We start from the raw sequence: 27,607 nt of genomic DNA on the forward strand, positions 1-27,607 counted from the left end.
TATGTATTTCTGCATGGATTGAATCCTGCAGAGTCTTGTAAAAAGCTTTTATTAGCAAGCAGTGATATCCCCCAGGTTACTCACGCAAGATGACGCCACAATTTGTTCATATGTCACAGCAAAGCGCTGACTAAACCTTTATATCACATCTCTGCCCAGACAAAGTGCATTACAGAAAAAAATATCAAGCTATTGGAGATTTAAAAAAAAGAAGATGTTTTGGGATGGAAAAAGTGATTCCAACTGTGCAAATCTAGTTCTAGCAGTCAGGGCTATGGTGGGTCAGACACCTCCTGTTGAAACATTTGGGGAATGTCTAGACTACATCTGCCGACAGAGGGATGCAGATTAGGCAGGTCGACATTGCAAATGAGGCAGGGACTTAAATATCCCGCTCATAATTTGCATAAACATGGCCACTGGGTTTTGCCAACTCAGCACTTTGCCGGCAAAAAGTGGCAGTCTACAGCGGGATCTGTCGAGAAAGAAAGACTTTTTCGACAGATCCCTTATGCCTCCTGCAAGGAGGTTTACAGGATATGTCTAAAAAGGCTTTCTTTCTCGACAGATCCGCCTCTAGACTGCCGCTTTTTGTAGACAAAACCCGGCGGCCATTTTTATGCAAATTAGGCACGGGATATTTAAATCCCTGCCTCATTTGCAATGTCAACTGGCCTAATCTGCATCCCTCTGCTGACAGAGGGATGCAATCTAGACATACCCTTGTTGTCAGTAAATGCCAGTTCATCAAAACCAAAACCTATTCGTGGGAATGAGTTGTTTTTGACAAATCTCCCAGTTTGACAAAAAAGTGTGTAATTTGCCAGAATATCCTATCCTGATATCTTTATATGTCTCATTTTGAAATTTTAGTTAATTTATACAAAAAAAGAGTAATTATTTTTAAAAGATAAAAGTAAAAATGAAGCACTTTGGCCCAATTAAAAAACTTTAGGATTATAGATTTGAAAAAAAAAAAAAAAAAACCCAACCACTCCCCCAACCCAAATCCATACTTTGAGATCTTGATGATTCATCCTGAGTTGAGACGTGACATTTTTTTTGAAACTTGAAAATTTCTCGCAGGCTGGGAAAACCGTTCATCCAACCCAGAGTTACACAGGCAACTCTTCGTTAACAACTAGCCATGAAGCTCTGTTTTAAATTTCTTTAGCTTGATCCCTGTGGGTGATGAATGCCTTGCTATCTTCATGGTCTGATGCATTAAACTATGGATCAATTTACTCTCAGCTCCCTGTTGGGTGTGTATTTCATTCCCTAAGGTACATGGAGGAACCGGAAGTTAAATTCCTTTTACTCTTCCCTTCCTAGGTGGCCTGGGTGGAGGGGCAATGCAGGTGCATGGCACTGGGTTTGCTCCAGGAAACACCTCTGTGACCGTCTGTGGCGCTCCCTGTGAAGTGCTGGGTGACATGACGACGACTGATGTGAGCTGCCTTGCCCCACTCTTGGACGGTCAGTTGAAATGTTGGGCTGGATAAAATCTATCCCAATCTCAAACCATATGTCCTGGATTCCCACTGCAACAAATCCCAGTGTGAATGAAGAGCGGCCATGGAGAAGGGAATGGGGCCAACATGGCACTAGCTGCTGCATCCTGACCTTCATCCAAAATCCCAATGACCTCAACAGGGAGTCTTTCTGCCGATGTCAGTGGGCTTGGATCAGGGTCTTGCTGGGCCCCTGGGTGGAAAGGCCACACGGTCACTGCGTTGTGGGAGATGTGATAAGAGATAGTACAGAGCTGGAGACAGCCTTTATCTACAGCATCATTCCCATGGGAAGACTCCAGCAGAAGCACTTATATCTTCTCTGCACCTCTCCTCGCTCAATGGCAGGAGGTATGGAATGGGGTGGGAGGAGGCTATGACGTGCATGCCTGCAGGGTGTTATTGGCATTACAGTAGCATCTACAGGCCAGGACCCCACTGAGGTGAGCAGCAAAGAAACATTCCTTGCCCCAAAAGGCTTACAATGTACTCTAAGGATAGCCCAACGAGTAGCTTGGAGGGGCTAGGTGAGAACATGAAGGGCATGTCTACACTAAGAATTGATTTCACAGTAACCAAAATCAATTTAACAACTTCCTAAATAGCAGCATTGAAATGGTGTGTCCCCACTACAGGGACGCCACAAATTAGCCCGAGGCAGTCTCCCATATTGTGGACATGCTACCTCGACTTAGAGCCCCAGGAAGCACTGGGGAGTAATTACTCTGAATTACTCTGGGAAGTCGTTATTTTGAAATATCAGCAGTGGAATGTCCACACTACTGCTATTTTGAAATACCTATTTCAAAATAAGCGTTATTCCCCAAGGAAAGCAGGAGCACAGATTTTGAAATAACCAGCCTGTTATTTTGAAATAACGGGGTTGGTAGTGTGGACGTTCCGCTTGACCTCCCTGTGGTCCAGAGGCCATGGCCTGTAAATGCCTCCCAACCCATGAGGTGGTGCTATGAAAGTATGTGACAGAGCCAACTTTTGGATTTTCCGCTAGTCGTTTGGCCTTGTCCTCTCGGTATCTCAGGAAACAAGCAATCTCAGGAAACAAAACAAAGCGGCGTGTGTTTGTGTTTGTGTCTGGGTGGGGGTGAACCTGAGCTACTCCAGCTTTTTAAACTGGATTTGAGACCTGTTTTAGGAGCTGTTTTTTAAGCTCTATCCTGGGAACTGGGATACCGTATGTTAAAAGACTCTATGCTTGAACACGGGGATGAGGGAAAGGGAAAACTGGTTATTCAAGGAAAAGCAATAGAATAAAATACAATAAAAATGACTGAGTCTATGAAACCATGAAAAACCGTGTTTCTGAATTGATTGTGCTTTGGCCCCTGGATGAGGTGGAATGTGCGTGTCCAGACAATACTTCAAAAGGACACTAGATGTCAGCAAGCGATTGCTGATTGACGGTAGCAAAAAGTTTTTGAGTTGTTTAATCTGGGAAACTGAGCTGGGTAGGTTGCACTCCCCCCTAAACAGACAAATAAGACCTTCTTTTGTTTATTGTTCATGGCTCTTGTTGAATTAAAATATTTCTCTCCCATTCTACTAAATATGCAGTTTTCTCCCTGTCTTTCTCGCCTACCAGTGTATGTATCTTCTATACACACAAAAAGGAAAATTTTTTTATTTTTTTTTGGTCAAGCAAATCAAACACAAACTCTAGTGTAGAGGCAAGTAGATACTGCAAAGCTGGGTTAGGCACATAAATCTCTCTCTCTCTCTCTCTCTCTCTCTCTATATATATATATATATATTAGAAATGTGCATCTGTCTGTCTGTCTGTGAGTCTGTTTGTTCAAGAACTCCTAAACAGTAAGGCTACATCTAGATTGCATCCCTTTTTCGCAATTGCTAATGAAACAGGGATTTAAATCTCCCCCGCTTCATTAGCATAAAAATGGCTGCCAATTTTTTTCGGCACGGAGCTTTGCCGGAAAAAAGCGCCAGTCTACACACGGATCTTTCGGAAAATAAAGCCTTTTCCGAAAGATCCCTTATCCCTCTTAAAATAATTGCTTCATTAGCAATTGCGATACGTCTAATTTGCATCCCTTTTACGAAAAAGGGATGCAATCGAGAGGTAGCCTAAGAGCTAGGACTTCCAAGTGTGGTATGCTGCTTCTTCCTGTCATAACTTAAAGCAAGGTCAGGGTTTGTTTGTGCCAGGACAATGGGATGTGACTGGAATTCAATTTTCTCATAAAATGGAAAGGGAGGGGTCTGGGACAGTTGGGGGCAGCAAGTGGCCAGAGATGGGGATCAGGACAGCTATAACTCCATTGGACCAGCAGGCATTAGGGGTGGAGAAAGGGACAGCTATCTATTCTATTTTTCAGAGAGTTTGCTTCTGTTTCCTTCAGCTAGGGGACATTCACCCCTATCCAGGCTGTGCCCGCTGCAATAGCCACAGACAGGTGCTTTGCACCTGGCTCCAATCTCCTGTGGTGAGAGAGGGCAGAGGTAGTCCTCTGTCCTTGGGGCAGCCTGCATACTCAACTCCTCACCCAGTTTTCCCCAAGCATAACAGCAGCAGGCAGAACCAAACCGGGGACCTTTGGAACTTATTCATGAGCATCTACTGCTTGAGCTAAAAGCCAGCTGGCTCTCAACTAAGGCTGTAGAGCAGACTCATTCTCTTTCTCTGTAAGTGGTCTAAGTGCCACTATTTGAGAAAGGACATCACACCCAGAAGGTATGCGGGTTACCTCATAACACATAATGGAAACAACCATCTATCTAAGGTTTTGGTGCAAACTGCACTTGGGATTTTTGCCTTCAAATTCTGGGCATTTTGTCCCCAAAACTCTACTGGAGAAATAAGAGGATGTTCAGAGAAAAGCAGAAAAAATGTGGAGTTTATATTGGGTTAGATTAAAAGAGGGAAATAGGTATAGTTTGGCTGAGTGGTAATGGGGGAGGAACACAGAATTTGTTTGTTTTCTGTGAAGGGTTTAAAACAGAGATGCAAGTGAATGATTTAGGATAGCCCAAGAAGGGAGTATAAATAGGGAGAATAGGGAGACCTTGTCAGACTTAGCAGGTAGTTTGAGGTAAAATGATGTAGCCATTTAATTTAAGTAGTATCAAGGAGTTCAAGTTCTGCTCTTTTTCAGGTGGGGTTCTCTGGCCCATGCAGTAAAGGAGGTCACACTAGATGAAGAGAATGACCCGCTGATCTATAAAAGAAACTAAAAGTGGAAAAAATGTGGACTGAATATTAGGGAAAAATGTGGATACTGAGATCTAAATTGTGGAATAGATGGTGAAAAAAATTGGCTCTGGGGAACAATTCTTTGTTGACAGAAGCTGGCCTTGATAACCCTCACCCATCTCTCTTACTAATCTCTATCTTGTCCATGCAGCGTTTGTTAAATTTATGCTCTGCAGTCTGTTCTGTATGTAGCGGTGCAATGAGCGGTGCAATGAGCACATTTGGCCTGGGGCAAGGTTCCCTCTAACCTGCATGCCTGTGTGCTCACGCAGCAGTTTTCCAAGCTCCGCTCAGAAGTTCAAAGCTTCCACACAGGTAGAGAGCTCAGCTGATTGGCGAGGGGAGGGGCATCTCACTGAGCAAGCAACTAAACAGAGTTAGCTGCCTGTTTAAACTGAGGAGCTCCCAGAGCTGGTAAAAAGGGTAATAAGGAGACAATTAGTGGCTGGGAGGATGGGGAGTGAGTAAGTAAGTAATTGGCTGATGAGTCTGTGTGGAGGGGAGTTTAGAGTGTCCTTCTGCAGGAGAAGAGAGCGGCAGAAACTCAGCACTCTCAAGCCTCTTGGGAAGGGGGAGATAAGGGGTGAGTGCATAGGGTATGTGGGGGGAAGAGTGGGAGGGTGGGTGCTGGTGTCTATTCAGTGAAGTGGAGGCAAGGGGCAGTTGTTTGGGGTGTCTAACTCACTGCAGTCCTCTGTCTGACTGGGTTGGGGCTGTTGGGGAGAGCAGGCTTCAAGGGAAGTATGCGTGTGCCAGGACATTTGCAAGATTGCATTTCAAACAAAGTTTGCATAGGTGTTAATGGCTTAAGATAAGAAAGAAAAATATTCTTTTAACAATGTTTTTGGAGTGTTGCAGATATCGAAAGCACTGAACTTAATGACTTTTTAAAAATCTGTTGTACTAATGAATACATGGTATATTGTATTGCATTAAGACCAGATCTCTGCTATTTGGTAGATTTTTGGCTCTTCTGAGTCAGAAATCGCAAGTACTAGCTTGAGCTGTTAGAAAGGATGATACATGTATTCTCCAAGGGGTGTGTTAATTTTCTTTATTTGATTTCATGTTAGATATCGTATGCATTGCTCCTTGTTAAATATCCCTTGTTTTAATATATTTTCTTCCACACATTGGGACTGCTTACAATTATGTGTGTGTTTTGTTTATATTGGGGGTGGGGGTGTCCATTCACACACACACACACTACCTCAGTATTGGGAGTGTATATAAGAAATTTCAACCTGCCCAAAAGAAAATTCAACCCACCCAAGGATAGGAAACATTAGAGTAAACTCTGGCCTGGGGCTGTTTCAGCAGCTATGGGCTAGGTCTGCATCTGCCCTTTGAACTTCTTTAGGTTTTGGAATTGTCTGTCTTACAGTATGTGTAACTACTATTGGCCCAACACAAAGCCCTTCATCAGAATAGCTCCAAATTCTGTTCCTAAACTCTGATGGTTAGGTCCACCACTGCTTGTAATCTGCTGTGATACAGGAAAAGTAGACAGGGATGTTTTCAGTGGAAAGGATCTTCTATCTCAGAATAATATTTAAAATGAAATGAAACTCATATGCCATGACTGGAAAAATATTGGAATGGGTGGAATCGTGCACTTTTGTACGTGAGCTTGGTCTAAGGTACTTCTTGGTAAGGGATCCTGGGTCTTGAATCTGTGATGATGGGTCTCCAAGAAGTCCTTGGACCGCAGCCTCAACTCAGCACCTCCCAGGCACCAGCAGAGAATGTGGGTGGGTGGACCCTAATTCACCAGAAGCACTGCCCACACAACTCCTAATTGGAGGAGATGCCCAGCCTCTCCAGTTGGTTCATGCTCATTGTTTAACACAGTAGGAGGCACAGGAAGCTTTTTGGACCAAATAGGTGAATCCCTGTCTGAGTGAAACATCAGACCTTGGCCTCTCACCTGATTCCTGATCTCTGCCTGGTTCCTGCCTCCCTGTCTTGTTCCAGACGTTTGCTTCTATGTCCCTCTCCTTCCATTGGCTAGTATCTCCAGTTCCAACCTTTGGTCTGATCGCTGGTTCCATCACTGGCCCCATCGCTGGCTCTGGGGTCTGACTCCTTCTCTGGTGACTACATCTGACCACTACTGCTTTGATCACTAGGACTGACTGCCTACATCCCCGTCCACAGCAGTTTCCTTGGAAAATCAGCCTCTCTGAGTAGGTCCAGTTCCTTGCCTCTAGGAGTGCTGGCCCTGCAGGAGCCATTAAGCCCCTCCCGATGGATAACCAAGCTGTACAGCAGGGATTGCACAGATGATTGCTGAGAATCAGGCAGTGCAGGAGCAAGTCCATCATGCTAGCAGTCATTTTTGCTCAGCACACAGTTGAAGGTGACCCCTCTGTGGGAATTGCCTGGGAAGCCAGTAGGCTGCAGAAGTGAAGGATGCCAGTAGGCTTATGTCAGAGTGAGATCTTATACCGCAGATGATCCAGACGCAACGAAGCCTCCATCGTGGTGGCAGTAGTAATCTAGTCCTAGACAGTGGGCAGACCATTCAGAGCTTCCCTGCTGAGAACAGGATCTGTCTGTGCGTACACGGCTTGCTTTATAAGACATGGCGGAGAACAGAAAATGGAGGGGCCTCCAGGGACAGTAAGCCTATCAGGGAAGAATTTAGCTCAGGCATGGGAGAGCTGAACCGAGGAACTTCGTCTTGCTGGAAGAGAAAAAAGATTCTGTGAAAATCAAATTGTTCTGTTACCTGATAGAAGAAAAAAGGAGAGAGCTAAGTGAGACTCTGTGAACATTTTCCAAGTTCAACGCACCTTAGTATTGATAGGCATTTGGGTATTCTGTTTAACCCCAAGCAAGAGGAACCAGTGGAAAGATATCATTATTTGACTTGGGCTCAAGCAGCTGGAGAGACTATAGATGAGCAAAGCACCAATTGCGACGTGCCAGATGCAGTTTTGGAAATATGAAAGAGTCACCGATAAGAGACAGGATTAGACTCTTGGAAGTGCCGTCAGCAGAAACTGTCCATGTAGTGCATAAGCAACAGAAATCAAAACCAGATACAACATCAGTAGATGACAATGCTACAGACACATGCCAGTACTGTGGGAGAAAACATGAAAGACAGAAAGAGAAGTGTTCAGCTTGTGGGAAAACATTCCATATCTTTGACAACATTTAATCATTTTGCAGCCAAGTGGGTTTTTTTTCCCTTCTGAGAGAAGAAAAACTATTCCAGGTTACACACAATAACTAAAGAGAGCAACAGTGGGTTTGAGGACATTGTATGAGTGACCAAACAGATGGTATACACAGTGCAAGAAAACCCTGTTAAGCACCAGAAACAGCTGTATGCAGCCATGTTATATGGGAAGAAAGTGATACAATTTCCATTAGCTTGATCAGGATAATGTTACAACTTGTGCCATAGCCTGGTGAACCCAGACATATGGTTGGAAGAGACTAACCAGCTGTTAACAATATACAACCAGATCACATTAAAAGCCATTGGGGAAATGTAAAATTAAATTAGGAAATCTAAGGAACAAAAAATATAGACTGGACTTTGTGGTCATAGATGATGAGGCAGCAGTAACACATCTGGACAGCACAGCTGGCTAAATTGTGAACCAGATACAAGTACTTCAGGACATGAGAGCAAGATGACTAAAGATACTTTGGATTATATTACCTGCAACCAGGAGACGATATAGAAAGATAATCTAGATGTATTTCATGGAAATGGATGGCTAGATGGTATTTATAACATTGACACCAGTGGGAATCCAGTTAAATTGTTAGAAAGTCCCCTTTGCATTCTTACAGTTATTGAAAGACAAACTGCAGAGCCTACAGAACTGTGGAATTGCTCAGCCTGTAGAGAAGAGTTGGATAAGTAGTCTTGTGCTGGTAAGAAAGCTTCTCAGAAAGCTGAGAATATGCATAGACCCAAAGACCTTACCCAAAGCTTTGAAATGGAGCCTTTCCCCTCTGCCTAGAATTGAGAACATATTACCAGCTCGGTCAAAAGAGACTTTTAAAATAGAATATGATATAAAATTGTGTGAAAACTCCAGTTACTTGTTAACCTTTGTAACTTCATTTGGGAGATACTGATGGTCAGGGCTTGACAAATGGCCATTGAAGCCACTCGCCAGCCCCACACTGTGCATGTGCAAGAGCCGCATTGTGCATGCATGCACCGCTGGTAAACGGGGCGCATGGCTGAAATCTACTCACCACGGGCGAGTAGATTCTATAGTTTGTCGAGCCGTACTGATGGTTAAGGATGCCAATGGGAATCAATCCAGTCCTGGAGGTATTCCAGAGCAGTCTGGCTCAAGTATTGGAGGATCTGATTGGAATCTGGACAATAGAAGATGACGTGTTGATAGCAGGAGAGGATGATGACCTGGAACAGGTTCACCAAGATCATGATTACACATTACTACATATTTTTTTACAGATGCAGAGAAAATAATATTAAATTAAATTGGACAAGAGAGTAACTAAGGTGCCATACATTGAACATTTGTTGACCTTCAAATGCCTGCAAGTAAACCTAGAGAAAATAAAGGCCACTAGAAAAATGCCAACACCGAGTAATGTTAAAGGAATCCAAAGACTCCTGGGAACGGTCCCTTAGGGTACGTCTAGACTACATGGCTCCATCAACGGAGCCATGTAAAGTAGTTTACTCAACATAGTCAATGAAGCGGGGATTCCATGAGGTTTAACTGTTAATTCGAAGTAAGGGGTTTATTTCGGAATCGCCCTTCTCTGCCACGTGTAGACGCAGGCAGTTCTTCCGGGCTAGTCAATTTCCAAAATGGCGACCGCCGGGAACATGCTAATGAAGTGCGGGATATTTAAATCCCATGCTTCATTTGCAATTTCGGTTGCCCTCATTAGCCTCCCTAGTGCGAACTAGGGGGTTAGTGTAGACATACCCATGGAGAATAAGAAAGAATGCTTCTTACATTGAAACTCCTGATCTTTCAAGGATGTTCAGCAATTAAAAGACCAAGTAGAAGTGGGCAATGGTGGGGCATATCAGAGAAAAGAAAGGAGAAAGAGGGTGTTTTGATGGAAACGCCAACAATACCAAACACAAAGGCTGTTATTTGAGCAGACTGGAAGAAAACAGTGCTAGGGAGGTACTATTGATTCATACTGTACTAGAGGAGGGTGTATTGTTAAAATACCTGTTTATCTGAGGGAGTTTGTGTGACTGACTTCCAAATGTGTACATGATTTTAGACAAACTGTTAGGCGGTGACCACAATAACTGGAAGATTGGTCAGCATCTGAAAGGAATAAATTACATTATCTCATGAGTTATTCCTGGGGTGTTTGACAGTTTTCTTTAAAAAGGATGGGATGTATGAAAGTGCTAGCGGACACTCAAACAATGCACTGTTTCCTGAGAAGAACTGCTTGAAAGTGACACCTCCTGAGTAACTGTCTGAGAAGCCATGGGTACGTCTAGACTACAGGCTTTTGTCGACAGAAGTTTTGTCGACAGATACTGTCGACAAAGCTTCTGTCGACAAAGAGCGTCTAGACTACATTCAGTTCTGTCGACAAAGCAAGCTGCTTTGTCGACATGGCAGTGTAGACACAAAGGACAGTTTAGATGCAATAACGCCTTCTGTTGACAGAACTCTGTCGACAAAAGGCATTATTCCTCGTAAAATGAGGTTTACCAGTGTCGACAAAACTGCTGAGTTCTGTCAATGTTATGTCGACAGAACTCAGCGGTAGTGTAGACGCAGGTTTAGTTTTGTCGACAAAAGTCCACTTTTGTCGACAAAACCCTGTAGTCTAGACACACCCCATGAGACTAAAGAAGCCATATTGGAAGCAGCCACAATAAAGATGTATTTTTTAAAGTAACTCCGTGTTGGAATGAGGCCTTATATGGCAGATGAGCAAGACATAATAAAGCATAAAACAGCACCACTGTTTGCTAAAAGTCTGGCATAGCAAGAGGAAGTCCATCAGCTCTGTATACAACGTGCTCTAGGCCCAACCAGCCATATCACCCCAAGCCAGGACCCGTCCTCACTCTGTGGAGTGCTTCCATTAGGATTGTTGCAAATTTCGAGGTTTCAGGAACCAGGGCTGCCTTTTGTTCTTGCTTCTCCCTTAAACAACCTCATCTGTCCAGACCAACGTAGGCTTGGATTGACAATTGTGGGGCGTGGGAGGAAAGATCATAGAATCATAGAATACTAGGACTGGAAGGGACCTCGAGAGGTCATTGAGTCCAGTTCCTTGCCCTCATGGCAGGACCCAATACTGACTAGACCACCCCTGATAGACATTTATCCAACCTACTCTTCAATATCTCTTAAAGATGAGAGGCATTGTCACAGTTCCTCTGGATTTTGACTATGGTCTTATTCAGAACATGTGCTGAATTCTGCTAACCAGCAGCACACTTACAACTACTGGGGGAGCTATGTATCCTGGAGTGCTTCCTTCCACAGCAGCCCCTAATTGACTGGGCACAGTGAATCACTTTAACAACCTGGATGAGACCCACACCCTGTAGATCTCCCTAATGTCCAGGCCCCTTCTGAATCTGGAAGAGACAGTCGATAGGTTCCCATGTTCTCTGATTGGGTGGACAGTGAGGAAAGGCAGGACCTTAGAGATGTTATACAGGAAGGAGCAGCAAGATTTGGATACAGCTAGGTTAAGGCTCTAGATTGGGACTCTGGAAATCTGAGTTCAAACAGCACATCCTCTGAACGCTCCATGGATCTCCTTGGATTACATGATTTACTGAGGTACACATCACCTCCATTTCCTATGGACATCTGTTGGAGCTGTGGGAACTCACCACCTCTGCCATACAAGCCCAAGATCTCTGTTCCTTAGTTTTCTCATCTGTGAAATGGGAACATGTGATGGGGAGCTGCTGCTTTCCTCACTTTCAACACATCTAAATCTTTTATTTAGTCCCTCATCCTCTCATGTCTTAACAACTGCAGCTTTTCCTTTTCTGACCTTGACAAATCTCACCTCATACTACTTAGCAGCAACATTTTGAAGGGAATTAAGATCATTTTCCTGGCATGTCACTTTGACCATGTCACCCTCATTTATGCACCCATCCCCTTTATTCATTGCATCAAACATAACCTTTGCTTATCTTTGCATTTAATGCCTGTCCCCAACCATCTCTCATAGAGCAGTAATTACAATCATCTCCACTCCATTACTCTGATTCCATTACCAGGTAGTACATTTTTACATGAGCATCTTTATGCTTTCTACCATGCTGCCTCTCACATGTAGGAGAAACTCCATGTAAATGTCTATAAAGCCACTTCATTTTCCTCCTTGCAATTTTTCCTGAAAATTCTCCTCTGCCATGATGTCTACAAAAAACTCAATAACGGTTATGCAGCTGGTGTGCTGTGACCACTGCTCCTTATGCTGACCAGTATTTTTTTCAGTGCTACTTTGCGGTCTGTCTTATCTGCCTTATCTTATTTTCTCTTGTTTTCTGCCTGGAATCTGAGATTTTTGAGACAAGCACTGCTTAGTTGATATGCGTTTGAATTGGTCCTAGAACAATAGAACCCTGCTTAGCACTGTGTGGGAAATCTATTTTTCTGGCCTATGAACATTTTGAAGATTTTTGGGAACATTGCTCATCCCAAATTGGGTTAAAGACCATTTCAAATACATTTGTGAAGTGATAGTCTGAATTTTTGGAGTCAATCAAATGTTCTATTTTGATCATTTCAAAATGGCTCAGTTTCAATTATTTTCAATTAAAATAATATTTTGGAGTACAATTAGCTTAATTTTTGATCTGAAAAGTCATTGAGAACATTTTTTTTTTTTGGTTTTGAAAACATCAGAGTGAAAACTTGGAAACTTTTTTCAACTTTTTTTTTCAAGTTGAGAAATTTGTCAAAACCGGCCCTCTCATGTGAAAAGTTTCAGTTTCAACAAAGTGGCATTTACTGCAACAAGAAGAAAATGTTTAATTGAAAAATTACTAATCAGTTCTGGTCCTGATCTCAGAAGACAAATAATAATAACTGACACTAGGTTATCTTTCTTTTCAGCTATTTACTGTTTGATGAGTGCTAGCAGGGTGGAGATACTCCCAGAGCTATAGAAAACTCTCAGGGTTTTGAAAGAATTTTTTCTCTGGTTTATATCCCTGAAGGCTGATAAACCTCTTTCCACCTGACTTTCAGATCATAAAACCCATTCCTTAAAAAACACACAAGCAAACAAACCTTTTGAAGCAAATTAATAAAACTCCCAAACCCATTGAGTTGAAGTCATGCAAAGCCTCAAGTTTCACACAGATTCCAAGCAAAAGCTCCAAATCCACTCCAAATCCATTCCTTTGATAAAGCCTGCAAAGCTCTGTTGATGCTTCACTGAGCCATGGCTGAGCTTCAAACCTGCAATGAACTTTAACACCAGACAGCATTTCCTGGGGAAAGGTTCACAGTCGGCTTGTGCTTTCCATCCCAAGTCTCCAAATGGTGAAAGGCTAATTGCATTAGCCCACTCAGACCCCTGTGTGTTGGACACAACATGCTCTTTATGAAGTGCAGACCAGCCACGTATAGTGAAAAGGATGTTTCCTTCCTTTCAGCTGAACAATTGAGGCTCTGAGCACATAACTCTACTGTTTTGCGGAAACAATTATAAGAATATAAGAACGTCCATACTGGGTCAGACTAAAGGTCCATCTAGCCCGACTGTGGCCAATGCCAGATGCTCCAGAGGGAGTGAACAGAACAGGGAATCATCTAGCAATCCCTTTCCCATCACCCATTCCCAGCCTCTGATAGAGGTTAGGGACACCATTCCTATCCATTCTGGCTAATAGCCATTGATGGACCTAACCTCCATGAATTTATCTAGCTCTTTCTTGAACCCTGTTAAAGTCCTGGCCCATCTCCTCCCGGTAGCTGTTACACCTATCCCTTAGCTAAGTGGTGGGCCACCTGAGGCTTTGGACCCCATGTAAGCCTTTGGAGTTCTGTGTATAGTCCACTAGGCATTTTGTTTCACTGCCCATGTACTGCCCATCCATGTAGTTTTTCCCCTACCCGTAATACTAAAATGACAAATATGACAAATATGTAAAGCAAATATGACAAATATGTAAAGCAAGGACACATGAAGTGAGGTGGGTGCTAATTGCACACAACATTGACCGTGAGAGTCATGTGCTCCCTCTGCATCCAATCAAAACACTGTTACGCTTCAGTTGGCACCTCCTACAAATTCCAAGTATGCGACTGCAGTTAGCAAAACTACCCTATCTTGGGATACCATCTTGGTTATGACAGTCTTGTGGCCCACTGAGATGGAGGGCCATTCATGTGGCCCACTCACTAACCTAGGTTGCCCATCAGTAGTGACGGATGGCAGAACAAGGAGCAATGGTCTCATGTTACAGAGAGGGAGGTCTAGGTTGGATATTAGGAAAAACTATTTCACTAGGAGGGTGGTGAAGCACTGGGATGGGTTCCCTAGGCAGGTGGTAGAATCTCCATCCCTAGAGGTTTTTAAGTCCTGGTTTGACAAAGCCCTGGCTGCGATGATTTTGTTGGGGTTGGTCCTGCTTTGGACAGGGGGCTGGTCTTGGTGACCTCCTGAGGTCTCTTCCAGCCCTAAGATTCTATGATTCTATGATCACTGCCTTAGCTAAACACTGGTTTGCCTTTGTCTCCCACTTTATTCTAAAGAGCCTCTGGATAGGTACTGCACAAAGGATCATAACTAGCCACATATATGAAACGTCAAACCCAACATGCGGACTAACATATGGATCATGGCATGTCTACAATGGCGAGTTATTTTGAAATAACAAGGGGAATGTCTACACTACCCCCCTAGTTCGAACTGGGGAAGGGGAGTAATGTAGTCATACGGAGTTGCAAATGAAACCCGGGATTTGAATTTCCCGGGCTTCATTTGCATGAAGCCGGCCGGCGCCGTTTTTAAATGCCGGCTAGTTCGGACTCCGTGCCGCGCGGCTACACGCTGCACAGACTAGCTAGTTCGGATTAGGCTTTCTAATCCGAACTAACTGTATGCCTCATTCCACGAAGCATACAGCTAGTTCAGATAGGAAGCCTAATCCGAAGTAGCTAGTCCGTGCCGCGTGTAGCCGCGCGGCACAGAGTCCGAACTAGCCGGCATTTAAAAATGGCGCCGGCCGGCTTCATGCAAATGAAGCCCGGGAAATTCAAATCCCGGGCTTCATTTGCAACTCCGTCTGACTACATTACCCCCCCTAGTTCGAACTAAGGGGGTAGTGTAGACATTCCCAAGGGGAGCATCCACCCTACCATGCCTGTTATTTTGAAATAATGGGCTTGTTATTTTGAAATAACTCTTGCTTGTGAAGAGGAATAAGCTTATTTCAAAATAGTTATTTTGGGAGTTACTATTTCGAAATAACTTAGTTCGAAATAACCTGGTAGCGCACACAGAGCAGTTGACCATGAGGATGGAGGGGTGTGGTTCCAAAAGGGCTAAACTGGGAAAATAGTCATGACCCCTGTGCCATAGAAGGCCATAGCAAAGCTCCCATTGTCTTCATTGGTGCAGCATCTGGTTCTAACTTGCATTTGTGCAAGTGCTCATGTGGGTGGGTATTTTTTTCCTTCTGTCTCTGCAGCATCCTTAGCTGTCCTCTGTGCTCTGACCCACCTTTCAGAAGACTGCAAAGAAGCTGGGGCCACATACATCCAGTGTGATATCCATATCACAGCAGGGGCGTACAGCCTAGCTGGAGTCATGTCTTACCTATATCTGTGCGATGACAACTCTCTGGATAACAAGACAAAGGGCAACTCATCCCAGGCACATTTTGCTGGCCTCTTTTTAAGGTTAGTCTTTGCTCTGTCCGATGTGGGTGCAGTCCTAGGGGAGGCTGAGCAGCATCAGAAGACACTTAGCGTTTGCAGAGTTGGGCCCTGTACGACTATGGAGAAGGTGGATTTCTGTTTCCTAGCTTGGTGATCATCGAGAAATTTGACCTACAGAGTGGGTTGTGAAATCCATTCAGCATGCATATCAAAGCATCTGCCCCCCACAGATTTTAAAGCCTTCAAAAGACCTTAGAAAATCCATCTAGTAAACAGCCTGCTTTGTTCCTCTTTAGATTTTAATATTTATCTTCTGATCCAAAGCAACATCTGGTGAATGCCAAGGGGGGAAAAGATTAGTCATTATGAAAACCAGAAGGGATTTCTCCCCCTCTCCTTCGCCTCTCCAAAGAGATTCATGGGTAAAAAGTTGCATAGGATCTGGCAGGCTGTGTGGTGTTTACTCAACAAGGGTGCACAGACAGTTATTGTAGCTTTAGGCTTTGGAAACCATGGACCAAATTTGCTGGTGTAAATTGGAATGATTCCATTGATGTTAATGGGATTACATTAGTTTACACCTGCAAAGAATTTAGTCCTACAAGGTTGTTTTGGGGGTGGAGAAGGGTGGATGGAAAAGGATAAACAAGAGAATGAAATGTTCCCATTTGTTTTTTGGAAATCCTCCTTCCTATATAAATAGATAAACAGAACATAAGCAAGTGATAGCCCCAAGTTGTTCTGTAAAGTACAGGCCAAACTCTTAGCCAGTGTAAAATTGGCACCATTCCATTAATTTCAGTGCACTATTCTGAGTTCCACTAGCTGGCAATCTGGTCCCATATCCTCCTGTTGCAAGATACAAGTTAATCCATGGAAGTTACTTATGCCCCTCAGTGAGAGCAGCAGGCATTTCAGTATGCATTTGACAATGAGGACGAGGCTGCCATCGTGCAAATGTTTTTCCAAAACCTGGAAACCACATAAAACTAGCCAGGTTGGAGGGCTGTGAGTCTCCTCTTGCTCACACCAGAGAATTACATCCCTGCAGTCAATTGACTGACATTCATGCAAAGTGAGTGCAGTCAGAAGAGAACTGGGTTTCAGCTTCCTTGTGGCCGATCCCGGAGCTATTACTCCTCTACACCAGCTAAGGATCTGTCCCTTTGCTTTTTACTATTTCTGATTTGCATAGCACCAGCTTGTGCTAGACACTTAACGGACAAAAATAAATACCCAGAGTCCTGATTGTTTTCCTCCTTATACCTGGTTTACACTGAGAGATTTCCATCCATGTGGCGCTCCAATGGTTCTATGCCTAGTTAGCAGTCATGTCAGAGAAGAATCCAGCCTAGTGTTCCTTCTTTAATGGGCTTGCTCACGCAAGATGCTGGAGAATCAGGTTCTTAGTCAGGGCTTGGGTGTTTGCCCTATAGAATCCAGAAGGGGAGAAAAAACCTTGACGTCATCTAGGCTCTCTCCCTGCCGACTTACAGTGTTCTTGTATTGCATGCTTTGTCTGGTCTAATTAGAAATGATGGTAGCCCACCTTTTGGGATATTTATATTTCCAGATCCAGTGACCTGGCAGAGTCTATAGCACCGTTTAGGCCATCTTAATTGTGTCACACAGGGTGTGAATTTTTTCACAACCAGAGGTGATATAGTTAAGTCAACCTAACTTTGCAATAGTGATAGAAATGTAGCCGTGTTAGTCTGGTGTAGCTGAAACAAAAAACAGGACTATGTAGCACTTTAAAGACTAACTTTTTTCTTCCACTATTTGATCTGAGGAAGTGGGTTTGACCCACGAAAGCTCATCCCCTAATAAACCATCTTGTTAGTCTTTAAAGTGCTACATAATCCTGTTTTTTGTTTTAACTTTGCAATGTAGACCAGGTCATTGGTTCATCCCATTGCTCCAAGTTCCCATCTCTGATTACTATGCTACGTAATTCCTCACCCTGTTTGGTGCTGATGCCCTTTCAGTATTATAGATTTGTTATTAGAGCTGCTCAGGAATTTTCTAAGAAAATTTGGCTGATTGGAAAATGCTGATTTGTTGAACCCAAACTTATGTGGGAAAGGTTCAGTTTTTTAACCACATTCCAACCTTTTTTTTTTGTGAGGAAGGGGGGAATTTTGAAATGTGTTGAAATGACCTGTTTTGACATTTTCAAAACAAAGAGTTTCATTTTCCTGTTCAAAATGACTTTGTCTCTAAATGTTATTTAATTTGTATTTTAAAAATGTTAAAAATAAAAAGATCACTATTTGAAACAAAAGGTTATGAAATTAAAAAAGAAAACATTTGATTGGCCAGATCTGGTTTTTTTTCCTTTCTGAAAGTAACTGTTTGGGAAATTGTTTGATACTTTGGCTTCCCATCCAGATTCAGGATGGGCAAAATGTTTAAAATTGTGAACATTTTTGTGAGACTTCCCATTTCCTGTTCAGCCTTAATTTTGTTTTCTTTTAGTGATCGATCACTTTTCATCACACTCCATCTTCACGCTGACTTTTTGACTTATTAGCATAACCATGAGGACTATCAGACTTATAGGTATTTAACTTTGAGTGCCAAATCCAGCCTTCATTGAACAGAATGCAAGTTTTGCAACTGATGTCAGTGGGATCAGTATGTGACCCTTGGTTTTCAGTTAGCCCCTCTGGTTTTGATTATTTTTGTTTCACTTTTATAAACTTTCTACTTTGTTAATTACTTTCCAGCAGCGAGGTGCCCAGAAATGAAGTATCCTGAAAAAGCAAAGCCGCATCCAAGAACATGTCCACTTTTTTGAAATTTTTTTGAAAGAACGGAGATGTTCTTTCACTATCCCTGTAAACCTCATTCTACAAGGGATAAGGGATGGTTTGAAAAAGCAATTTTTTCTGAAATTTGGTGCCGTATTGACGTGCCAAATTAAAAAAAAAGCCTCTTTCGAAATTAAATCGAAAAAAGATACCGATTTAAGAGTGCAGTCTAGACATAGCCAAAGGGACCTCTACAGGTCATCAAGTCCTGTCCCCTGCACTCATGGCAAGACCAAGCACCATCTAGAATATCCCTGACAGGTGTTTGTCTAACCTGCTATTAAAAATCTCCAATGATGGTGATTTCACAAACTCCTTAGGCAATTTATTTTATTGCTTAAACACTCTTACAGGAAGTTTTTCCTCATGTCCAACATAAACTTCCCTTGTTGTAATTTAAGCCCAATGGTTATTGTCCTAACAGAAGTCACTGTTACCATTGTAGTTACCCTGCGACCCTACAGAATATGTCCATTACCTATAAATGATTCCTAAAGTAGAATCTGATTGAACTCCCCTTACTATCTCTTGCAAGATCTCCACTGACTTCCATCCAAGATAGATCAAGCCCTTTGTTGATCCATGCGTTGGATATAGTTATCTCCCCATAAAAATGTTGGCTGTTGAAGAATACATTTTTCCCTTGCAGAAGAAAATATGATGTAGCCTTGAAAGATGCCCCCATCCCATTGAATTACACTGCAGGGCAAGAACAGTTCACAAAGTAAACGAGGAGACCTCTGGTACCTTAAAGACTAACACATTTATTTGTGCCTAAGCTTTCATGGACAGGAACTAGTCATCAGATGCATCTAACAAAGTGGGTTCCAGCCCACAAACGTTTATGCTTAAATAAGCGTGTTAATCTTTAGGGTGCCACAGAACTCCTTGTTGTTTTTATGAAACATACTAACCTGACTACCCTTTTGAAAGTTCTTAAAGTGTTGATATTATGAATCTAGTGCTGTATCTTAAGGCTGACTTTCTGTTATTGACATGTTGGAAGGAAAGATTAATTTAATAAATAAATACATGCATTGTTAAAATGGCTCAAATAATGGACATGGCTTTTATTAACACAGCTCTGTCTTTAATACAGCCCGGATTGTGCTAAAAATGGCAATAAAACAGTTACCTGCCCCCACAATCCCACAGCCATTACTGCTACTTACTTGGAGAATGGCATGGTTTGGAAACTGCAAATTCATCAATTTCTTGGGATGCTGGTACTCTCAAGGAAGTTAAGGACCAGATTCTCAGATGAGTTAATCTCACTTAGGTCACATCTCCACTTAGCAGAGGATTGATGCTCTGGCAATCGATCGTCCAGGGTTTGATTTAGTGGGTCTAGTAAAGACCCACTAAATCAAACACTGAGGGTGCCCCTATTGGTGCCAGTACTTTTTACTGGTGAGGGAAGTTGATGGGAGCATTTTTCCCATCAACCTTCCACTGTGGAGACAGCACCAAGCTTGGCTTAAGGTACATTGATTTAGCTACATTATGTTTGTAGTTGGAGTTGTGTACCTTAAGCTGACCTTCTCCCTGCAGGGTAGACCTGGCTGCCAAGTAAGCCACTAGCCTGCTTTGGCACTTTTGTCAGTCTGGCTGTATTTCTCTGGATCATTAGGTGCCTTCTATGTGTAGAACAGTGCTGTAGCTCATCTCCTTTAGCTACTCCCTCATCACGTGAGTTACATCATCTTAAACCCTTACCTGTTATTGCTGAATTTGGTATGAGAAAGGGTGTTTGTTTTGTTTCTGTCCAAGTTCCCAGTGACTAGACACCTACATCGCAAAACCCACTGCCAAATTCACTTTGTAGGCTTGATTCACCATTGCCTCTTGCCTTGGCTAACCATTTATAGCTATGTACAATGGGGGTACGATATGAGCAAGTCAGAGCAGTCAGCCTCTTTGAGCTGATGTCAGTGACTGCTCATGGTGAATGGTGGTACAGAATCAGGCCTAGAGACTGAGCTGCCAACTCCATAATAGGTACATGGACTGAACTAGACCGCCTGTGGGTTGAGGAAGGCTGCCGCCTGCGTTGTGATGGTTTTGTGGCTAAATTGGGAGCTTCATTCTTCTGAAATCAGTTCTAAATTCACACAAATCTGCAAACAAATTCATGGTTGATTTGTTGGATGGAAAGGGTGGGAAAAGAGGAGGGCTGAAGAAAGGAATGCAAATTGCATCCATATGTGAAAATGGGACTTATACTTCCCGGAGCCACCCAAAGCTCAGTGAAGTGAACTGGGAGGCTTTTCAGAGATTTCAAGGTACTTTAGATCAATGTTCCCTCTAATCTTTTCCATCCATGTTTGGAATAAATTTTATGTGCACCGAGGCATGTGCCAATGTGCACCACCAGTTGAAACAAAATACGTGGCTGTGGGTGCTTTGCTAATCAGAGGGATGGTATTTGAATCTCTCCGGAGTGGCTGCATAAGCACTCAGCTTCCAGACAACACTGCTTTGAATCAGACCCTTACAGCTCTCCATGCCCAAATGGTACCCAAGTGAGTAGCTGACAGTGACAAGACCCAGTAGGAGCACTTCTTACCTATTACCTTTGCTGCTCCTGCTTCTCTGTATGAGACAGAAGCCTTTGGAGCAAGTGTCTTAGCAGAACTGGCACATATATCGAATCTGCTTAGTCTGGGCTGTTAAGTAAGTTTAATTAATTTACTAAGTTAATGTTCCAGTGCTAGCAACAAAGCATCATTGCAGTCAGCTGGGGAGCAGGAATTGGAACCCTAAATGAGCTCATTTTTTCACAGTTGGAATGAGGGACCAGTTAGCCAGTTGTGTGGTTTTCCAATTTCTCAGCTTGCCCTAAGGGAGTAGAAAGTTATTCATTCCCCATTGCTAAGTGTGAATAAGATAGGGAAAGGGGGGAAGGGGGATCCAGACAAACCCTACTCAGTGTATGCTTCCATCTTCGACTCTCGCAGCGTCAATTCCTTAGTCCTTGTCTGCACTTACCTCCTTCCCTTGGTACTGGAAGAGCATTTGCTAGCATTTATAACTGTTTTCTGAAGCTGAAAGGCATCAGTGAGAGATATTTACTGCATGTATTGTCATCAGGAGGGTTTGCAGATAAAGGGTGGAGGGGAAACAAATAAACAATAAAAGAATGGAAACAAAATTACAGAAATTTGCAAAGTTTGACAAATGGTGGGCAGGAGTTGCCACAAGCTAATGGCTTGCAATGATTAATAAGAGTAAAAATAATTGCATTTCATTAAGATTGATGACACCCCATTTAACCTCCCTTCTCGTTTCAGCCCTAAAGTGGAAAGAGATGAAGTTCTCATCTATAATAGCTCCTGTAACATTACCATGGAAACTGAGGCAGAGATGGAGTGTGAGGGAGCTAATCAGCCAATTACCGCCAAGATTACTGAGATACGGAAAAACTGGGGCCAGAACACTCAGGTATAATCAAATCTTTTTTACAGACTGATTCAAACAGCTTAAAATTAAATTTGTAATATTGTGTACATTTAAAGGAAAAAAACAATTTAGTCTGAGCAGTGGCAATATATAATATTAAATGCTCTCCAACTTTGAATAGCAGTTCTAATGCACAGCAGATGAATGAATGGTTAACTATGGTTAATCGTACATTGATCAAATATAAATGAGGTCTGCCTTGTTTCTTTTAACTTCCTTTATAGCTTATGCCTTTGTTTTCATTTTTTACTCCCCTTTGTATGTACAATTACTAGCTCTGTTCCGAAGGTAATTTTCCCTTCTTTATAGCCCTTTCTCAAACATCTCAGCTCAGGAGACTGGGTGTTCTGTGTCACTTTTGGAACCTTAACACGAAGCAGTGGCTTGGTCCAAATCTCTTTTGATGCATTTATTTGTATCAATTTGCCATTTGAAAGGTGGGTTAGTGTGTATGAGGAGAGATGAGGAGAGAAAGGGTTGGAGAGAGAGAGAGAGAGAGAGAGAGGAAGTATGTGTCATAATCAGGGAACAATATTTATCCCTCCTGCACCTTATAAAAAACTGTCTCGATTTTAACTGCAAACCTGTGAGCCACTGTCTTGATTTCCCTCCAAAATCTCCAGGGTACAGCACTGAAGTGGGAGAGAACATTACAGATGAAATAAATTCATCATAGCTGCTGAGGTGTAGGTGGTGAAGGGGGATTGGTAAATGTGAGATGGCTCTCTACCCCTATCCTTGCCCTAACTGTTGTTCACCTGCCAAATAGACTGGATGGGGGTGTCAGGCTGTATTCAAAGCCGCTGTTCTCATGATAGTGGGAATGGCTTACGGGTTCAAGCACGTTTGCCATACATGAGTTTGATTCACTTTTCACGTGTGCTAGGGTAATACTCCCTTCTGGAGTCAGGGGAGTTATAGCCACATAAAAAGCTGGGTGAGTGAGATGAGGCAGCCCCCTCAGTCTACGCATCAGCATCAGTGGTGCCCTTTATGCCTGCTAAATCCTCAGATAAACAGAGTATTGTGAAATCTCCAGAGCATGGATGAGACCTAGGAAAGAGATGTCCTGCTTGCTCTGTGCTGATATTCAAGATTTTGTGGTAACTTTTCACCCTGGTGTGCTTGGTTAAAATTCCCATCTCTCTCTCATTGTGTCATCTAGCTGATGGTCTCCTCCCCAGAAGGAGCTGCACTGCCGTGGCCTAGTGATTCCTGTGTTTATTTAGAACCAAGTTCTGAAGCCCTTACTAGGTCAAAATTCTTTGTTATTTGCAATGCCCTATTGGATGAAGGGTGTTAGTTAGTAGTGCAGACTAGTTAGTTAGTCTGTTAGTAGTGCTGAATCTCTTAGACTAGTATTTCTCAACCATTGGTCTCAACCTTTAGGGGTACTCAAGAGAAGTCTGGGGGGCTATGTCAACACAACTGAAATTTGGAGAAAACTGTATTTTCATTTTAAGTTTTACAGAGCTTTATTATTTTTTTACTTTTTAAAGCCAAAACTTTCATCGCCCACCTGGCTATGATTAAGTTTAAACAAATGTGTTGCAATGGTTAAAAAAAAAATGTGTCTGAAAACTAGGTACTGGGGGTACTTACAATTTTTGGGCTTTTTTTGAAAAAGGGATACTTTATTAAAAAAAGGTCGAGAAACACTGTCTTAGACCATGTCTACACCAGGCAACTATTTTGCACTGTTTAAATTTGACTTAATTACTCCCGATTTAATACATTTGAAGTTGTGCCCACACTATGGGGAAGCTTTAAAATTAGTCCGAGACAGTCTCCATTAATGTGGATGTGCTACCTCAGACTTAGAGCTCCCGGAAGCACGGGGGACTTTGAATTAGTTTTAATTTCTCTGGAGAGTAGTTATTTTGAAATAGCGGTACTGGAGCATCCACACTATTGTTATTTCGAAATAACTATTTTGTAATTAGTGTTATGCCTGATGAAAAGAAGGAGTACAGATTTCAAATTAAGTGGTCCATTATTTCGAAATAACGGGCTTCTTAGCATGGATGCTCTGCTTATACATTCGACCTAGGGAGGTTATTTCAAAATAAAATTCTAGGGTAGACCAGGGCTAAGTGATATTGTTACTCCCTAAAAATGTTATAATTTTGTGTTTGCTCATTGTTTTAAGACTCAGTCGAGGCCCATAGTGCTCAGCTCTGGAAGACGACATGACACCTTGCTTTCCCTGTCAGTGCTGTCCACTTTCATGTTGGCACACATTTCCCTCAGCTTCTAGCCCTTTGCAGGGGCCAAGATGACTCCCTCCCTCCCCACCCTTTTTTGGTTTACTCCCTCCTAATCACAATATCAGTAGTTTGCTCAGCAGAGGGAAAGCATTTTAGTTTAGCACTGCTGTGGGGCCAACCAGGCGACCTCTTCAATACAAGTTTCATCCATGTGGCACCTACTCTGTTTTTTCTCCTCTAAATGCAGAACGCATGAAAACAGAATATAAGAATGGCCAGACTGGGTCAGACCAAAGGTCCAGTTAGCCCAATATTCAGTCTTCTGAAAGTGGCCAATGACAGATGCCCCAGAGGGAGTGAACAGAACAGGGAATCATCAGGGGAACCCTCCCCTTTCTTCCATTTCCAGCATCTGACAAACAGAGGCTAGGGACACCATTCCTAATAGCTGACTAATAGCCATTGATGTACCTAACCTCCATGAATTTATCTAGTTCTTTTTTGAACCCTGTTAAAGTCCTGGTCTTCACCATATCCCTGTGGCAAGGAGTTCCACAGGTTGACTCATTCCCATTTGTATCGTAAAGTACAGGTAATGGTGTAGGTGAGCTCCCGGTTGGCATCAGAACTGCTCCATGCCACACAGAACTGTGTGCCATAGACCCTGCAGTCCCAATGTTGAAAGCAGATTGTTCTTTGACTGGACAGTTTGAGGCCTGTGCTTCAGGAGCAAGAGGCAGATCCCAAGTTCTGTCTCTGCTAGCGGCCATGCTCTGCAGCATCGGAAACCTCAGGAAGTCTTAGCTGGCTTGAATAAACCGAGAGCGTGGAAATGTGCAGAAACAGGGACGCTTGGGGTTTCGCAGCATCTTGACAGTTGAGTTTTTGTTTTGCTGAATGAATCCAGAGGCATTTTGGAAGTAGGCCTCATTTTATCCATCTCCCCCAAACTGGAGGGGTGACGGTGGTGGGAGTGGATGTGTGTGTGGGAGTTCAGATAAATGGTTTCAATTTTGGTCCTTTTCTCGTTGGCAGCATCCTGTTAAGATTTATGACCCAGTGCAGCGTACGCATGCTTCACGGTAGAGGTTTAAATCATGTCATGTGAACCGGCCTTTCCTTTCCACTGGAAATAATGGTCCCTAGCTTCAATATCAGACAGTAAAATGCATTAGCAGCATCTTGTGTGTTTGGGTAATGACACTATTAACAAGCGGCACAACCTACCAGAGCAGTCACAGCTGGGACTTCACCTCTCCCCAGGAACACCTTACCCTTCCATTGCCCCTTTCAACTAAGGATCCCCAAACGCTTTGCAGATGTTAGGGTTGATCCCCAATGGCTGGAAATCTGTGGAGCTCCACAGACTTCATACTCTGCTGATCTGCTCCAGCTAACTAGCTGGCCCATTAGAGCAATGCTCACATCTGCACAGATGCCCCAGTTGTGAACACGGCCCCGTTGTGCCGGGCTGTGAGGCAGACACCTAGTAGGAGGCAGGCCCTGCCCATCCCAGAGAACTCCGAGGTTGTGTCTAGACTGGCCAGTTTTTCCGGAAAATCAGCCGCTTTTCTGTCTACGCTGGCCGCTTGAATTTCCACAAAAGCACTGACTTCCTACTGTAAGAAATCAGTGCTTCTTGCGGAAATACTATGCTGCTCCCATTCAGGCAAATGTCCCTTTTGCTCAAAGCTTTTGCGCAAAAGGGCCAGTGTAAACAGCTCGGATTTGTTTTGCGCAAAAAGGCCCCTATTGTGAAAATGGTGACTGCGTTTTTTTTGCGGAAAATCACGTCTAGATTGGCACGGATGCGTTTCCGCAAAAAGTGCTTTTGCGGAAAAGCGTCCGTGCCAATCTACACGCTCTTTTCCGAAAATGCTTTTAACGGAAAACTTTTCCGTTAAAAGCATTTCCGGAAAATCATGCCAGTCTAGATGTAGCCCGCATGTAATAAGAGGCAAGATGCAACAAGGAAGCATGACACACACCGTTGGGAATGAGAGTGAGGGCAATAAAACTGGGGTCATGTGGTTGTAAGAGCAGCTGTGAAACAATTCATGATGGCTCCAAATATCTCTTTAGTGAGGAAAACTAATCTGGTAGCGAGGCATATGCTTGTGATATGGGTTCAAGTCTCTGCTTTGCCACAGGCTTCCTGTGTCTTGGACACGTTGCGTACCTTTCCGTGCCTCAGTTTCCCGACTTTGGAATGAGGAAAATAGCTATGCCTAGTGCCCTACCCTACAGAGGCATTGTGGGCATAAATACCTTAAAGACTGTGATGGGCTCAGCTATTATGATTATGGGAGCAATATAAGGGCCTGAGAGATTTGTAAAATGATCAGTAAATTAAATCATCTCATCTCAAATGATGCATGAAGGTGGGAGAAAAATTTCAGACATCCTTCCTGGAAGAACCGTCAGTATTTTCCTACCAGCCCTACAGAAGCATAGATGTAAGCGGGGTCAGGGTAAACTCTATCCGGACATCTGGTGGTGAACTGTGGCAAGTGGTGCAAAGAGACTTCAGGGGCTGAGCCCAATTTGCATAGACACACCCACCCTGTCTAGTATGTGCTCACAGCAGCCCAAATGGTCACTTTGGCTACTGTGGGATCCCCAGTCTCTCTGTTATTGAGGCAGGGGGGATAAAAGTGTTGTTACCCTGATTAGGCGAATCAAGTACAATGGAATGGTGGAACTGTTTATGACAGAGGGATTCGCCATAAACTAAGTAGCACTCGCTAGACAAGGGGCATGGGTTCCAAACCCAGTCAAATTGAGAGAGGCTGGGGCCAGGTCTTTGTACCTGGTGGTGGGGCCCTGTCTGAGGGCCTAAACAACACTGATTGAGATCACTGTTGCTAAGCTGCTGGGCTACTAGCAGAGCAGCTTGCAAGGGACATCCAGCAAGCGCAGGCGGACAGCAGAGCGGTTTGCCAGGATGACCGGTGAGTGCAGCTAGCGGAGCACAGTGGCAGGAGCAACCAGTTAGCAGCCAGGGGCGTGGACCAGCTAGCGGAGCACAGTGGCAGGAGCAACCAGTTAGCAGCCAGGGGCGTGGACCGAGACAGCTGGCAGAGCCAGACAGTGGAGGCGGCTCACTGGACGGCAGGTGGAATGTGGTGGAGGTGGCTCACCCTCGGCAGGTGGAATGTGGTGGAGGTGGCTCACCCTACGGAGAGGCAGAGCCATCGTCGGAGCCACCAGCGGACCACGTAAGGTGTATCGATCCCTGCCCCTCCAGGTTGGGATGGTAAAACCCTGCCGGGTAAACTTTTGAACCCTGGGGCGGCATGAACCCAGGGCAGAGACTTTTGGGGTGTTGGACTTTTGGGACTTTGGGGGGGATTTGGGGCTGGTGGAAGGGCCTTTGCTCATGTTTGGCCTGTAAATCCGAGTTGTGGTGTTTCCCAATTTAATGCAGATGTCGGTTACCTCATGTTATTAAAGATTTGCTACTATACTGAGGCTCTGTGCTTGCGCGAGGGGAAGAATTGCCTCTTTTGAGGCACCCAGAGGCGTATGTAAGATTTCCCAGGTC

The 27,607-nt window shown here is 43.6% G+C and overlaps 1 protein-coding gene across 15 annotated transcripts in view; it reads left to right on the plus strand.

The window, feature by feature from the left end:
- The window catches only part of PKHD1 (PKHD1 ciliary IPT domain containing fibrocystin/polyductin), a 417,767-nt gene that overhangs the window by 87,512 nt on the left and 302,648 nt on the right, over positions 1–27,607 (plus strand). For 13 of the 15 annotated variants that reach the window (XR_012902469.1, XM_075923353.1, XM_075923339.1 and 10 more), the window contains 3 exons: positions 1,333–1,476; positions 15,395–15,605; positions 21,688–21,838. Coding sequence is in view for 14 of the 15 variants with exons in the window: in XM_075923353.1 (XP_075779468.1) it covers positions 1,333–1,476; positions 15,395–15,605; positions 21,688–21,838 (506 nt within the window). In the remaining variant the exon portion in view is untranslated. The remainder of the gene's footprint in view (positions 1–1,332; positions 1,477–15,394; positions 15,606–21,687; positions 21,839–27,607) is intronic. The other 2 variants (XM_075923345.1, XM_075923349.1) reach the window with 2 other exon arrangements.

Source organism: Pelodiscus sinensis, chromosome 3 (assembly GCF_049634645.1).
Source record: "Pelodiscus sinensis isolate JC-2024 chromosome 3, ASM4963464v1, whole genome shotgun sequence".
Taxonomy (NCBI): Eukaryota; Metazoa; Chordata; order Testudines; family Trionychidae; genus Pelodiscus; species Pelodiscus sinensis.